A 16977-nucleotide genomic window follows, 5' to 3' on the forward strand; every position below is an offset into this window, starting at 1 on the left:
CCTTCTAGTCGTCCGGTACATACTTTCAAGATGTGCCTGTATCCCAAATATCAGATTTTTAGCTCAATCTATAAGAAAATTACTAAATAGTACCAATTACAGCACTTTAGTACTTTTGTTCCACTCCTTGTACGATTTCAATATTTCATATTTGGTACAACTTGTCGTATATTTGTCAAGACTTAGATCATTTACAGCAATTTTTTTTAATTTTACCCTTCTCCGTTAACTGTTAAAGTAAAAAAGCTATTTCGTACTTTTTGGTACCAAAATGTATGATTTGCTAAAAATTACTTAGTCGGCCACCATATATATTTCTTAGTAGAATCTACATGTTTAATTTCAGAGCTCTAGTTCAATCCATAAATAAAGTATGATATGGTACCAAATACGGTACTAAACGTACGTTTATTCTGTTTTCATTACTAGTTGTCATATTTTGTTTATATTCCCCCTTTTTTTGCAACAACAATCATTTAAGCCAAATTTCGAAGTTCTATCTCTACCCGTTCGCCCTTAGCAAAGTTCACCTATTTCGTACCATTTTAGGTACTTTTTTGTTTCTAAATGTCCAAAAACTCCTTTGGCATCCCAATGTAGGTTGCCATAGTGTACCTAAATTCCAAAATTCAAAACTCCAGCTCAATTAACAAATAAGGTACCAAAAAGTACTAATTGCGGTACTAAACGAACCATTTTTCCCACTTACGGTACTATTTTGAGAAATTTTTGTCACCCAATGTTATTTTTTCCTGACATTCTTTAATTTGAGCCAATATCATAATCATAATTCTACCCCCATCCGTTCGCGTTGGGTTAAAAGTCACAATTTCGAACTTTTTAGTACCTAAACATACGAATATTACAAAATCCCATCTTATCGCGCGCCTACGACTCAAGACCCACATTCGTGCCAAATTTCATGACTCTAGCTTTAGCCGTTTGAGCTGGGCGTTGATCAGTCAATCACGCGTCTCTTATATATGTAGAGATAAAATTTGATCAAAATCAGACAACGGAATCGAGGGTCAGGCCTAATGGGTTAAGATGTTGTCATTAAAAATATTTATTAAGATTTTTTCAAAGAAAAAATTTTAGGAAAATGTTGTTTGGGACAGATAACCATAATAAAAAGACTTTAAAAATGTTAATGCAAAATTTAAATTTTGGTTTTAAAAAATAATCTCGAGGTAAGGTTTTCTTTAGAGAGTTTTTCGCTGAAAGTTAATCATTAATAAAAATTCATTAAAATGCAGTCATTCGGAAAAAATTTAATAAACTTTTTTTTATAAAAATTTGGTTTTTATAAACAATTTTATATATATTTTTTTTTATAAAAATTTTGTCTTTAGAAAATATTTTAACGAAATTTTGTCTTAACAAAATAATTTGAGAGGGTTCCGGCTCGAGCTGAAGTTTTGCCATTAGACAATATTATACTGAAATATTGTCTCTAGGAAAATTTCATTAAAACTTTTTTAGAAAATTTCATTGAAATTTTATTTTTATTTTTTACATTTTATTACAATTTTATTACAATTTTCTTAAATTAAAAAAATAAATTTAAACTATGAACAGTACTCTGTACTATAAATAGTACCCTGCACAATAAATAGTACCCTGTACTATAAATAGTACCCTGTACTATAAATAGTATACTGTACTATAAATAGTACACTGTAGTATAAATAGTACCCTGTACTACAAATAGTACCATGTACTATAAATAGTACCCCGTACTATAAATAGTACCCTATACTACAAATAGTACGCTGTACTATAAATAGTACTCTGTACTATAAATAGTACTCAGTAGTATTAATAGTCAAGGGTACCATAATTAGTAAGTTCTATATAATGTAATAGCCTTAAACCAATTTACTTCTTCAATTTCGTTTCACTTTTGCTTTTGAGTGTAAAGTTTTATTTCTAATGTCCAACTTTCTGATGCACGTGCCAAAACAATGAATTTATCAATCTGCAAATAGAACATGGAATATATGAAATGACATTCATATACAAAATACAAATGTTTCCATTGAGGTGCAGATATATTGTACCCGTCAACACAACAGGACAGCCAACCAACCAGGCGTGCAAGCAGACGTCGCTCTCTAGTTCGGCCATTGACATTGCTGCAGTCTCAATCTCATCTGATTGTCTGTCTAAAATACTCTCAACGTTCATTATTTCAGCCACAGTTGCTCTGCATGGACATAATTAAATGTATCTCTTTTACAGGAAGGATATGTTTTGGTGCTATTGTTGATGTTGTTGCATTTTTTGATAGCTCCTGAGGGGAGTGTTTGTAACCTTTTGTGGATTTTATCATTACCAAATAATTATCGTGTTTTCCGATACGAAATAATACTGGTGCAAGGATACATGTGTTTATGGTTTTATCTTTCCGTGCCCTTTTCCTCTTGCCATAGAACAAAAACAATTTTAAACGCTACAATGGTTGATGTTTGATTTCACCTTCTTTTCGAGGAAGCGGGCGAGTGACTAATTTATCTCTCTTCCCCTCCTTCTTGACTGGTTGACTAAGCTAGCCCAGCAAGAGAATGGGTTCGCATGGATTGCCTCTTGATGTTGCCGTCGTCCTGTTCATCCGTACCCTAGTGTTTGTTTTCCATTGTTTGGTTTATTTATTGTGCAGTGATGTGTGATACAAAGAGGCAAAGTGAAGGACTCTATTTGTACACACAACCACTGCAACACCCTGACACTATGCAGCATCAATGTTTACATCCACACCCTTTAAATATCCGTGTTAAATGTACACCGGGGAAATCGCCCCTTCCTACAACTTCGACATAACCCATACAATGTCCGTGTATCAGTTGAAATGATTAAATATGGGTTTTGTGCTTCACTTAATAATGAGATGTTTTGGCATATTGAAGCATCGCCAGTATTGCCATATATCGTTAAAATTAAAAAATTTTAAATTAGGTGGAAAACGACAAATTTTGAAACCATTACCTATAAAACTATGTACGCCGTCACAATGGCTTTGGACTTCCATCAAAACAATTTTTCTGAAGTACTTCTGCAACTATGTACAGGGTGAATGTGGTGAATATTTTTTATTGACTTAAATAACAAAAAAATATGGTAAATAATCTTAATATCAGAATCCGTTCACTTTGGCTCGATATGCTCACAATTTGTCTTCACTTTTGCTTTGGGTCGGTTGAAAAACGAGTTGCAAGAGACAGGAATCTAATCCGTAAAAAGACTTTCTTCAGCCTATACTGGTATATTTTTATACCCTCCACCATAGGATGGGGGTTTACTAATTTCGTCATTCTGTTTGTAACATCTTGAAATGTGCGTCTAAGACCCCATAAAGTATATATATTCTTGATCGTCGTGACATTTTAAGTCGAGCCATGTCCGTCTGTCTGTCGAAAGCACGCTAACTTTTGAAGGAGTAGCCGCTTGAAATTTTGTACAAATACTTCTTATAGGTGTAGTTCGGTTGGGATTGTAAATGGGCCAAATCGGTGCATGTTTTGATATAGCTGCCATATAAACCGATCTTGGGTCTTGACTTCTTGAGCCTGGTATAGCTGCCATATATACCGATCTTGGGTCTTGACTTCTTGAGCTTTTAGAAGGAGGAATTCTTATCCGATTGAACTGAAATTTTGCACATAGTGTTTTGATATCACTTCCAACAACTGTGCTAAATATGGTCTAAATCGGTCCATAACCTGATATAGCTGCCATGTAAACCGATCTGGGATCTTGACTTCTTAAGCCTCTAGAGAGCGCAATTTGACTGAAATTTTGCTCATAGTGTTTTGATATCACTTCCAACAACTGTGCGAAGTATGCTTCAAATCGGTCCTTAACCTGATATAGCTGCTATTTAAACCGATCTTGGGTCTTGCTTTCTTGAGCTTTTAGAAGGCGCGATTTCTATCCGATTTGGCTGTAATTTTGCACGTGGTGTTTTGGCATCACTTCCATCATTTATGCGAAGTATGGCCCAAATCGGTCCATACCCTGATATAGCTGCTATATAAACCGATCTGCGATCTTGAGCTTCTAGAGAGCGCAATTCTCATCCGACTTGGCACAAATTTTGTACAACGGCTTCTCCCATGGCCTTCAACATACGTGTGCAATATGGTCTGAATCGATCTATTGCTTGACACAGCTCCCATATAAACATATCTCCCGATTTTGTTTCTTGAGCCCCGAATCGGACTATAACTTGATATAGCTCCTCCTCCGTCCATATTCATTATTCATTGTTTGCCTAAAAAGAGATGCTGCGCAACGAACTCGACAGATGCGATCCATGGTGGAGGGTATATAAGATTTGGCCCGGCCGAACTTAGCACACTCTTACTTGTTAAGCCCTAACCTTGCTCTATAAAATGGCATAAATACAAATTTCTAAAATTTCTATTGCATTGTCATTTGGTGAATTGTATAGCCGCTATATGGAGGAAATGAAGTGCGGAGTATGACTTTCTGGCCATTCTTGGTTTTCCCGTGCTTTATGTGACGGAACCGAGTATTGTTGATCTGTCTATAGTCTACGACCGATATTTTTGCGCGCCCACGGCTCCAAAGCAGCTTCCAAACATTTTTCCCGATAAAAAGTTACGCTTTGGTGGAAGATCAAGTGCCGTTTGGAAGGATGGGGGTATATTCATTTTGTCATTCCGTTTGCAACACTCCGAAATATGCATTTCGAAATCTTTAAAGTATATGTATTTTTAATCGTCGTAAAAATCTAAGACGATCTAGCCATATCCGTCTGTCTGTCTGAATTGAGCTATAACTTTGCACAGACTTTTCTTTTTGTTCGAAGATGGGCTATATCGGACTATATCTTGCTATAGTCCCCATGTAGACCTATCTCTCGATTTAAGGTCTTGGGCCTATAATTGGCGCATTTGTTGTCCGATTTCACTGGGATGTCGAGTTGTGTTAGGCTTTTCGACATCCATGTTCAATGCGGCCCATATAAGTTGGATTAATTAACCAATCTTGCTGAAATTTAGCACAATGAGTTGCGTAAGGCCCCTTGAAAATCGTACCGATTATGGTCAAGATCGGGCTATAGCTGTCATATTTTCTGATCTCCCAATTAATGTTTTTGGGACCATAAAAGCAAGCAAAAAATTTTACACCGTGTGCGAAGTAGAGTGATGTCCCAGTTTAAAACCTTGAACCTATAAAAGGCACATTTATTGTCCGATTTCTCTAAAATTGGCACAGTTAGGCCTTTTAAGATCTTTGAAATTCTTGCCCTATATAGTTCAGATCGGTCTATATTTGGATATAGCTGTCATATGCTGATCTCCCGATTTTCGTCCTTAGGCCCGTAGAAGATACATTTTCTAAACGATGAATTTGGTACAAAGAGTTGTGTTACACCCTTACATAGGCTTCCTGCATATGGTGGAGATCGGACTTTATTTAGATATAGCTGTTATTGGTTCATAAATGATGAATTTTTCACCGTACTGTGACGAAATGTGGTTAATATATGTATTCGAGATGGTGGGTATCCAAAGTTCAGCCCGGTCGAACTTAATATCTTAATACTTGTTCAATATATGTTGCATATTTTCATAGGATATTTTCGGATCTTTTACTGTTTGATCAGGTTGGGTTCGAGCCTTCCCTCGCCAAACCATTTCGGGTGCTGTTGCATTTTTTTTGGACCACCACCATGGCGTTTGGCAATGCTACCAGTATCATTATAAAGATAAACGGTGCCATGCAGAAAAACTGTTTGTTCTTTTTGAGGTATTTGAGTTCGCCAACAATAAAGGGTTGTGAATTTCCAGCCAAATAAAAGGCAGACCCAGTGTTTCGCTTGAACTCCATCACGGATATTTTTCTTTTTAAATAAAACTAAGAAGCAAATGCTTTTGAAGGCTTGTAAACAATATAATGAGTCGTCCATAAAACAAATATCATGTAGCTATACCTAGTTTGACAAATACACCAGTGTGCTCTTGGTTACACTTCGTGCCAGGTTCCAATTGAATTTGCGCGAGTCAAAGAACACTAATCTGCATGGTAATAACTTCCGATCCACAATTTTTGAAGTGGCTTATCCCATATTCTGTATTTTTTACCTTATACCATTGCAGTGGCAACTCTGTTCTCTAACACCACCACTACCAACTGTTGTGAGATATAATACTTGATTTTATTAGGACATGACAACCATTTGTTTTAAACAATAATAATAAGCCAAAACAACCACTATTTCATGAAGCACGAGACAACGACCGTTGTTCTTGCCATGAAGGTGATATCAAGGTAACATAATTGTTGATATCTTCTCACATCATTGATGTCAGTCGCTGTCATCATCACCATCGTCAACGTCAGCACCACCAAGCATAACAGAGTATCATGCTACACCACACATGGGTGGAACTCCTGAGTGGGTATCATGACACAAATAATCCGGTTGCAGGGGATTTCATATCGACAGGACATCGTGTGGCATCGCGTGTGTTCCATTTCCTCTTAACAATGCGACTTTTGCTAATAACCCCCTGCAGGCTCTTATGCGGTATTGTTGCCATTCACCGTTGGGATCACAAAAGTAAGATAGGTAGATGAGTGGGGGAATCCTTAAGTACCAAAATGATTTACTGCATATTGCGAGTGACCTTTTACGGTCGTTAGGAAATGCAAATAAACACATGTTTTTTTGCTAATCTCTCACCAAATGTATAATTAATTAGGCCAATAACACGATAAGGACATCTGGAGTTATTAGGAGTGGGATTTATAAAATAATAAAATGATTAATTCCTATGTAGGAAGAATAAATATGGATTAAATACAAGTATAGTATTTAAAATGTTTGTAAAATTACCAACAAACAATTTTCGAGTGGAAAAAATGCCAAAATTGTTCGACATAAAAGAGTATCGAGCTCCTAAGATAATCATCACATCAAAGCCTTCTATACGATAAAATAATAATACTCCTAATGTATTTCAATATCATTTCCCACTAATATTTCATCAATGAATAGAGGAACGTATAGTATATAATTTTTCCATTGATTTCCCTCTCCAGCGTTCAACTTCTTTTCTGAGGTCTGGTCATTAATAAAGGCTCTATTACACGGCATGTAGTTGTCTTATGACATGTCAAATTTAGACCATGTAGATAGACACGAAACTAACATGTGAAAATTACTTTTCAAAATAGCACATGTAATTTTTATATCCTCCACCATGGGATGGGGGGTATACTAGTTTCGTCATTCCGTTTGTAACACCCCGAAATATGCGTCTAAGAACCATAAAGTAGATATATTCTTGATCGTCATTACATTTTAAACCGATCTAGCCATATCCGTCCGTCTGTCTGTCGAAAGCACGCTAACTTTCCAAGGAGTAAAGCTAGGTGCTTGAATTTTTGCACAAATACCTCTTGTTAATGTAGGTCAGTTGGGTTCGGATTATAGCTGCCATATAAACAGATCTTTGGCCTTGACTTCTTGAGCTTCTAGAGGGCACAATTCTTATCCGATTTGGCTGAAGCACGTTGTGTTTTGACATCATTTCCGACAACTGCGCCAGGTATGGTTGAAATCGGATGATAATTTGATATAGCCCCCATATAAACTGACCTTAGGTCTTGAGTTCTAGACCTTCTAGAGGACGGAGTTCTTATCAGATTTGGCTGAATTTTTGCAACAAGTGTTCTGGTATGACTCCCAACAACTGTGCCAAGTATATTCTAAATCAGTCCATAACCTGATATAGCCGCCATACAAACCGATCTTCTCCCGATAAGACTTCTTAACTTCTAGAGGGCGCATTTCTTATACGATTTGACTGAAAATTTGCATAACGGGTTTCGTTATGACTTCCAACAACTATATTAAGTATGGTTTGAAGTGGTCCATAACATGATATAGCTGCTATATAAACCGATCTTTGGCCTTGACATCTTGAGCTTCTAGAGGACGCATTTCTTATCCGATTTGGCTGAAATTTTGCATGTTTTATTTATTTTGACTTTCAACATCTGTGCCAAGTATAATCTAAATCAGTCCCTATCATGATATAGCCGCCATATAAACCGATCTCTCGATTAGACTTCTAGAGCCTCTAGAGGGCGCATTTCTTATCCGATTTGGCTGAAATTTTGCATAACGTGTTTCGTTATGACTTTCAACAACTGTGCTAAGTAGGGTTTGAATCGATCCATAACCTGATATAGCTGCCATATAAACCGATCTTGGGACTTGACTTCTTGAGCTTCTAGAGGGCATAATTCTTATCCGATTTGGCCGAAATTTTGCATGTTTGTTTTATTTTGACTTTCAACAACAGTGCCACGTATGGTATAAATCAGTCCCTATCATGATATAGCCGCCATATAAATCGATCTCCCGATTAGACTTCTTGGGCTTTTAGAGGCCACAATTCTTATCCAAAATGGTTCAAATTTTGCAAACGTCGTTCTGGTATGACTTCCAACAACTGTTCCAAGTATGGTCTAAATCGGTATCTAACCTGATAAAGCTGTCATATAAACCGATCTCCCAGTTTAACTTTGTGGGCCTCTGGAGGGCGCAATTATTACTCGATTTGCCTGAAATTTTGGGGGTGGTTGTTTTCTATGACTGGTGTTTTTCTATTTGAAAACTTAACAAATGCGATTCATGGTGGACGGTATATAAGATTCGGCCCGACCGAACTTTTTACTTTTTTTTATTAGAACGTGCTCTATTCCTTTTGACAAAAACATTAAGAAATCAGCTGTTTTTATTGTCAGTCGAATAAAAGCAGTCCCAAATTAATTTTTTTTGACACATTCAAGATTTAAACAACTTTCTCACAACTTTAATAGTTTTAACGAATAAAAAAATTCGCTTTTGCTCAAATTTTTAGGATTTGTCATACGAAAATAACATACAGATGTGATATCAAAATTGACGAGTCGTATGTAAATTGACAATTTCGACAAACATTTTAAATAACACGCAAATGCAAATTTTGCCCATGAACATTCCACTTAGGAACTAGGAACAGGGGCAAACTTCTCACATATCAATGAGTGCAGTCCGTTTCAGTTTATAAGCTCAATGATAAGGGGCCTCCTTTTTATAGCCGAGTCCGAACGGCGTGCCGGAGTACGTCACCTCTTTAGAGAGAAGTTTTACTTGGCATATTACCTCACAAATGTTGCCAACATTAGGAGGCGAAAACCACCTTTGAACATTTTTTCTGAAAATCTCGCCAGGATTCGAACCCAGGCGTTCAGCGTCATAGGCGGACATGCTAACCTCTGCGTTTCACTTACATGTGAATACAAAAATTGACATGATATAAGACATCTACATGCCATGTAATAGCGCCTTAAGATCCGATACACACTTGGGTCTGATCTTACTTGGTCTGGTGGACTCTTACCGGATTAACTGCCAATGTCGATGACTGCATACATCAGCTCGTCTATGTTATGCATCCTGAGTACTTTGTCATAATAGGGCGGCTCCTTGAACATTAGATCGCATATTGATTGTCCTGCAAACGGACTAATAGGTGGGAACAGCCATAGAAGACTACGTATGTATGTACACTGTCTCACAAAAGTTAGTATACACCCATGTAATCTAAATGTATTTATGAATAAACCACTAGTAGTTCATTGAAACATCTAAATTAAATATTTTTTTCTATAAAAATAAAAGCAGTTTTCATTACCAACTACCAAAATTTATAATTATTTTTTATTCGATATGGTCAAAAGCTAAAAAGAATCAAGATTAAAAAAATGCAACCACCACTTGGTCGAGAAGTTTTAACATGGCAGGATACTCACTCACATAAGTAGCCAGCATTAGTAAGAGCATAACTGAAAAAGTTTTTGATGTTCTCGCCGGGATTTGAACCCAGGCGCTCGGCGTCATAGGCGGATTGTTGTGTCACTAGAGTAACGACTTTAGGGGAGTGATTGTGTCTTTTCCCGAAATGTATACTCCCTCTTTAAAAAAATTCTTCTATTATACTTTTTTGTTTGTTTGAATTGGCATAATGGATATCTCATGTTTTGTGGGATAACTGACAGGTGCTCTTAAACGATGGACATATGTCACACAATACAAACAATAGTCATAAGATAAAAATCAAAAGTTATATTTGTCTTATATTCAAACATAAATGGTATCAGCAAATCCAATTTTACAAATCATAAAAGATGATAATTGATAAAAATATTTGAGATTGACTCAACAAAGGCAAAAGTTTGCAAGAGGGTGACGGCAATGGACAATTTCATTGTCAAATATAAATTGAAGGCTTCTCTTTTGAGCACAATGAGAACGAGAGTAAAATCTTGATAAGCTCAAAGAAAACAACAAAACACACTATACAACAAGTGGTGGTGGCGAATCCTTTCAAATGATGCATGCACTCAGACACACACACACATATATTTAAGTGTGGGTGAGTGTAAACATTATATTTGAGGAAAATGGCGAAATTATAGAGGGTGGTTGGGTGCGTAATGGCAAACCAAAGGGCTATGGGTCTTCCAACTCTCTTCTGTTCGCGATTGATGTAAGCATTCGCAGCCACACTAACAATTTGAATGGATTCGCCATGAAAACCTATAACAGGAATGAATTGAAAGAATTGAATACAATAGATTTATTTGACTATACATATGTACAAACATACATACATAGATACTCATTGTCTGTTTAGTTCAAAGCCAGATAAGAATAATTATGATTTGGAAGATAAATCAATAAAACTTGAATTGTGTAGAGAGGGTTTAAGAGCAAAGGTTATATAGCAGAGTCATTTGAACATCCAAAAACAAAAACTCCGTTTAGATTCTACTATCTAAACGGAGTTTTTGTAGTTTTATAAAAAATTAATTTCATACATAAATATATGTATACTAGCTGGACAGGGTCCGCTCCGCTGCGCCTTCTTTAACTCTCTAATATCTTTTTAGGGTGGGAACACTTCGCCCTCAATGTGGATATCAAATTCGTGCTACTGTAGGCTATGTCCCCCTGTGACGCTGTAAGCCTGCGTTCGAATCCTGGCGGAACTTCGGACAAAATTTAAAGCGGTGGTTATGCCCTCTTAATGCTGGCGATATTTGCGAGGTATAATGACATGCATGGTCATGTAAAAAATTCTCCCCAAAGAGGTGTCGCACAGTCCCTTATCGCTGATAAACTCAACTTGAATCAGAAAGGACTCATTGATGTGTGAGAAGTTTGCCCCTGCTCGGTTCCTGGGCAAATTTTTATTCTACTCCCAAATGACTTTCTTTTGAGTCCCATATTACCGTATTGGTAAATATTTCGGGTTTAGAGGATATTTCGGGGATGGTCATTGCGGCATTAAAGTAAATATAAGATTCGTGCTCTATTTTCAGAAACATTTCATATGAGTCCCATAATGGCATGATCGGTAAATAAGTTGTGTTTGACGGTGGGGTGGACCCCAGGGTCTTTGTCCCGAAAATGAATATAAGTTTCTCGAAAATCAATAAATTTTCACCCCAAATAGCTTTTATATAATAGGGAGGTATTTTAGGGTGGGGTGGCTCCCCAAACACATGGCTCTATATTGTCGTGATTGGTCTATATATCCATTTGGCGGGGTTTGGGCGGCCACAGCGACACCTGTCCCCAACAATAGAAACCATTTTTTTTGGTGACTGTTAGAGTGCAAAAAATTTCGAACGCATCGTATTACCAATCTGCGTGATCTGGTATGTTTTAAATTAGGCTGTGGGTATGCCTCTAGCGCCATGTAAGCTAAGTTTTCAGGACCAGGCCCAAAGGACAACGAATGATAGATGGTCACAAAGAGTGGCTGTGAACATTTCATTGTGGCTAAATATAGACTTGAAGAGGTCTACTGCTTTGCTGTCATTGGCTAGAACAGACGTCTCAGTCATTGTGTGCGTCATGACAGGTCACTGCCTAATCGGAAAACATGCTGACAGACTGAAGGTTGCCAGCAACGATGCTGTGAGGATATCAAAGAAGAAGAGACTGTAGAACACCTTCTGTGTGTGTGTCGCGCAATAGCAATCGAAATGAGTTCCACTTTAGGTTTTCATTTCTTTGAGAACCTGACTGACTTAGCGTATGTGATCATTCGCAAGTTATTGGGCTTTTTAAAGTGATCTAGATGGTTCAACCGTAGAAACTAGAAGGCATCTTCCTTCTTCTGTTCCTGTGGTATCACAATGGACGAAAACGTCTAAGTGAGTCTGATGGCAGACTTCCACTTAAAATTAACCTAACCTAACCTAGTAAGTATTGAACTAAAATTTAATTTGCTGACTGTGGCATTGTCAACATCAAAAATATAATTGATTTTTTCTTTTGACTCCCCAACAAACGCTCGGAATAATGTGGGACCTAATTTTTAAGTATGAAACAATTTAAAATCACTTTTGCCGGTTCCAGAATCGAATTTGTATTGAGAAGCGGAATGACATACTCTGTGCCACAAAAACTTCTACGCCTTTTTTGGCTAAATTTTATTTTAAGTTATGCTCACTGCCACTGTCGATAACATTGTGTCTATAAATAAAGTATGTCATTAATATGGTCATATTTGATGTAAAAGAGTAAGAAAATGTTTTGCTTCTGTGTCGTTAGCGAATATAGAAAGAGGAAAATACTCGAAAACTCAACTAATAGCGATGTGGATGAATGCATAGTGCTTTGTAGATGGAATTAATAGCGTGGGGGTGGGAGACAGGCGGAACTAAATGGGTTATGTAATTAAGATATGTCCGCTAATACACTATTGGATATTTCGAAGAGTTCGGAAATAGCTATTTTTTTAAATAATTTTACCTCTCAGTTTCAATGCTTGTTAGTTCATATTTTACTTGTGGGAAGTTTAAAGTAAACTAATACGGTGTAAAAACAATTTCGTTGCTGTTATGAAATAATTCAACTCGTAGCGAGCATATAATTCTTTAAGGCGCTATTACACGGCTTGTAGATTTCTTATAACATGTCACTTTTCGTATTTACATGAAATTGAAAATCTTTGTAAAAATTGTCAATTTACATACGATTCATCATTTTTGCTATCATATGCTGTATAACGTAATCTAAAAATTTGAGCAAAAGCTGATATTTTTACGAGTAATAATTGTTAAAGTTGTGAGAAAACTGGTTAAATCATAAATTTGTGAAAACAATTTAATTTGGGGTTGCTTTCATTTGACTGACAACAAAAACAGCTGATTTCTTTACGTTTTTGTCAGAAGGAATAGAGCACGTTCTAATCGAACAAGTAAGAGTGTGCTAAGTTCGGCCGGTCCGAATCTTATATACCCTCCACCATGGATCGCCTTTGTCGAGTTCTATGCGCGGTATCTTTTTTTAGGCAAACAAAGAATATTGAATAAGAACTGTTATGCTAATGGAGCTATATCAAGTATAGTCCGATTCGGTCCATAAATGAATGCTGAACATTGTAGAAGTCATTGTGTTATTTCAGTTCATTCGGATAAGAATTGCGCCTTGTAGGGGCTCAAGAAGCACAATTGGGAGATCGGTTTATATGGGAGCTGCATCAAGCTATTGATCGATTCAGACCATATTAGACACGTATGTAGAAGGTCATGAGAGAAACCGTTGTATAAAATTTCTTCCAAATCGGATGAAAATTGTGCCCTCTAGAGGCTCAAGAAGTCAAGTTCGGTTTATATGACAGCTATATCAGACTATGTACCGATTAGCATAGTTGTTGGAAGTCATAACAAAACACCTCAAGCGAAATTTCAGCAAAATGGGATGAGAATTGCGCCCTCTAGAGGCTCAAGAAGTCAAGATCCTAGATCGGTTTATATCGCAGCTATATCAGGTTATGTACCGATTTGCGCCGCACTTAGCATAGTTGTTGGAAGTCATACCAAAACACCTTATGCGAAATTTCAGCCAAATCGGATGAGAATTGCGTGCTTTATTGGCTCAAGAAGTCAAGATCCAAGATCGGTTTATATGAAAGCTATACCAGATTATTAACCGATTTGAATCATACTTAACACAGATATTGGAAGTGATATCAAAACACTACGTGCAGAATTTCAGTCAAATCGGACAGGAATTGCGCCCTCTAGAGGCTCAAGAAGTCAAGACCCCAGATCGGTTTAAATGGCAGCTATATGAAAACATGGACCGATTTGGCCCATTTACAATCCCAACCGACCTACACTAATAAAAAGTATTTGTGCAAAATTTCAAGCGCCAAGCTTTACTCCTTCGAAAGTTAGCATGCTTTCGAGATACAGACGGACAGACGGACGGACATGCCTAGATCGACTTAAAATGACATGATGATCAAGAATATATATACTTTATGGCATCTCAAAAGCATATTTCGAGGTGTTACAAACAGAATGACGAAATTAGTATACCACCATCCTATGGTGGAGGGTATAAAAAGGCATTAAGTTTGGCCGGGCCGAACTTTGGATACCCACCACCTCGGGTATATATGTAAACCACCTTTAGTCAAAATCCGGTGAAAAATGCAAAAATGTCCCATAGCAGCTGTATCGAAATATGTTCCAAATACTAATAAGTACTAGTCATTGTTCAATTTTGTATAACAAAATATTGGTCGTTTTAGTTTATCTAAAAATAAACCGATCTGAACCACATACGACAAGGATGTCGAAAAGCCTAACATAAGTTACTGTGTAAATTTCAGTGAAATTGGTTTCTAAATGCTCCTCTTATGGGGCAACGACTTTATATCGAGATATCGGTCTATATGACAGCTATGTCCAAATCTGCACCGATTTGAGCCAAGTTTCAGGAAAATGTCGAAGGGACTTACACAACTCACTGTCCCAAATTTTAACAAAATCGTACAATAAATGTGGTTTTTATGGGCCTAAGACTCTAAATCGCCGAATCTGTCTATATGGCAGCTATATCCAAATCTGGACTGATTTGTGCCAAATTGAAGAAGGATGTCGAAGAGCCTAACCCAACTCACTGTCCCAAATTTTAACAAAATCGTAAAATAAATGTGGCTTTTATGGGCCTAAGATCCTAAATCGCCGAATCTCTCTATATGTCAGCTATATCCAAATCCGGACTAATCTGTGCCAAATTGAAGAAGAATGTCGAAGGATCTAACACAACTCACTGTTCCAAAATTCAGCAAAATCGGTTAATAAATGTGGCTTCTATGGGCCTAAGACTCTAAATCGCCGGATCTATCTATGTGGCAGTTATATCCAAATCTGGACCGATCTGTGCCAAATTGAAGAAGGATGGCGAAGGATCTAACACAACTCACTGTTCCGAATTTCATCAAAATCGGTTAATAAATGTGGCTTTTATGGGCCTAAGACCCTAAATCGGCGGATCGGTCTATATGGGTGCTATATGAAGATGTAGTCCGATACAGCCCATCTTCGAACAGCCCTTGGACAAAAAAATAATGTGTGCAAAGTTTCAGCTCAATATTTCTATTTTTAAAGACTGTGGCGTGATTCCAACAGACAGACGGACGGACATGGCTAGATTGTCTTAGATTTTTCCGCTGATCAAGAATATATTGGGTTGCCCAAAAAGTAATTGCGGATTTTTCATATACTCGGCGTTGACAAATTTTTTCACAGCTTGTGACTCTGTAATTGCATTCTTTCTTCTGTCAGTTATCAGCTGTTACTTTAGCTTGCTTTAGAAAAAAAGTGTAAAAAAAGTATATTTGATTAAAGTTCATTCTAAGTTTTATTAAAAATGCATTTACTTTCTTTTAAAAAATCCGCAATTACTTTTTGGGCAACCCAATACATGTCGTGTAATAGAGCCTTTAGCGCCATAGAAAGTTCAGTATTTCTCAAATTTAGTTCTTTTTAACTAGTGTTGAGGTTCAACATTTTTTGAGTATAGAATCCGCCTTCACAGGCCAGCAAGGTAGGCTTTGGCGAGTTAGCACAAGTCAGAGAGAAGATCTCCAAGTCAACTCAGCCTTTGATTCTGTAAAAAAAAACAAAATTCTTTTTTTCGTTGTAATTAATTGTTGATACAATTGTGTATTTAAGTACTTTATTCATTAACGTCAACATAGTTATTACTTCGTTCATTAAATCATTTCATTTCTTCTTCCTCATTTTTTTTTTTGGTTTGCATCTAAAATTACATAATAATTAACTTAAATAATTGAGATGAAGGATATGCGATGATATGGATGGGGATGATAATCGTAACGATTATAAAAAAAATTTAAAAAAAAACAATTGAAGGCACAATAATATCGGAATTACTTATTAAAGAAAGAGCAAAGTACCTTCGAGATGACTATGATCCATGATAGTTCTATAAAATAAATCAGAATGCCCGAACCCAAACATGCACTACTAGCATGTCTAATAAAACTTTTAATTTAGGGTCCACATTCTGTATAACATTATTGCAATTTGTATATATATATGTAAATATGTATGAGTAATAATTATTAATCATTAATAATAATATTGATATTACAAAAGAAAGAAAAACTTATTATTGCGATCGTTTTTAACCTAAATAGTCCAACATTTCGTTTAGTGGGGTAGGATAGGGGAAGGGAGTAGAGTTTGTGAAAGGGAAGGATGGGGAATTGGGGATTGTATTCTCACATTTAGGTTTACGGGCGAGGGAGCGAGTTTTAAATCTAGTGCTTAAAATCTACGTTTGTGTTGCTGTTTTCTAGAGCCAGTCGTCGAGCAAGATGATGATGAGGGGGCTGGTTTTTTACTGGAACTACCCTTGGAGGATGCTGAAGATGAGCTGGGATGATTGCTGAGTCGTTTCCTTTCTTGGGCATAATAGCAGAATATGCAAAAGCCATTTTGCGGGGTGGTACATCAAATGTTTGTGGGACTGCGTGAAGTGGATTCGGTGCGATAGCGAGAATTCGATCTGAAGAAAGAGAGACACGAGAGAGAGAGAGAGAGAGTGAAACAGAGTGTATA

At 36.8% G+C, this 16977-nt stretch overlaps 1 protein-coding gene and 1 long non-coding RNA gene across 7 annotated transcripts in view; both read right to left on the reverse strand.

Annotated features, from left to right (window-relative positions):
- Positions 1 to 6162: 6162 nt before the first annotated feature.
- LOC131995299 (uncharacterized) lies at positions 6163 to 6916 on the reverse strand. The gene is made up of 2 exons (XR_009397357.1): positions 6866 to 6916; positions 6163 to 6801 (listed from the first exon to the last, which is right to left on the reverse strand). It is a non-coding gene; the product is annotated as an uncharacterized LOC131995299 (long non-coding RNA).
- Positions 6917 to 16036: 9120 nt separating this feature from the next.
- The window catches only part of LOC106080367 (mucin-19), a 99354-nt gene continuing 98413 nt past the window's right edge, over positions 16037 to 16977 (reverse strand). For all 6 annotated transcript variants that reach the window (XM_013241716.2, XM_059363237.1, XM_059363232.1 and 3 more), the window contains one exon: positions 16037 to 16924. In XM_013241716.2, coding sequence (XP_013097170.2) covers positions 16870 to 16924 — 55 coding nt within the window. In that variant the 3' untranslated portion in view covers positions 16037 to 16869. The remainder of the gene's footprint in view (positions 16925 to 16977) is intronic.

This window comes from Stomoxys calcitrans, chromosome 2, assembly GCF_963082655.1.
Source record: "Stomoxys calcitrans chromosome 2, idStoCalc2.1, whole genome shotgun sequence".
In the NCBI taxonomy this organism is placed as follows: Eukaryota; Metazoa; Arthropoda; class Insecta; order Diptera; family Muscidae; genus Stomoxys; species Stomoxys calcitrans.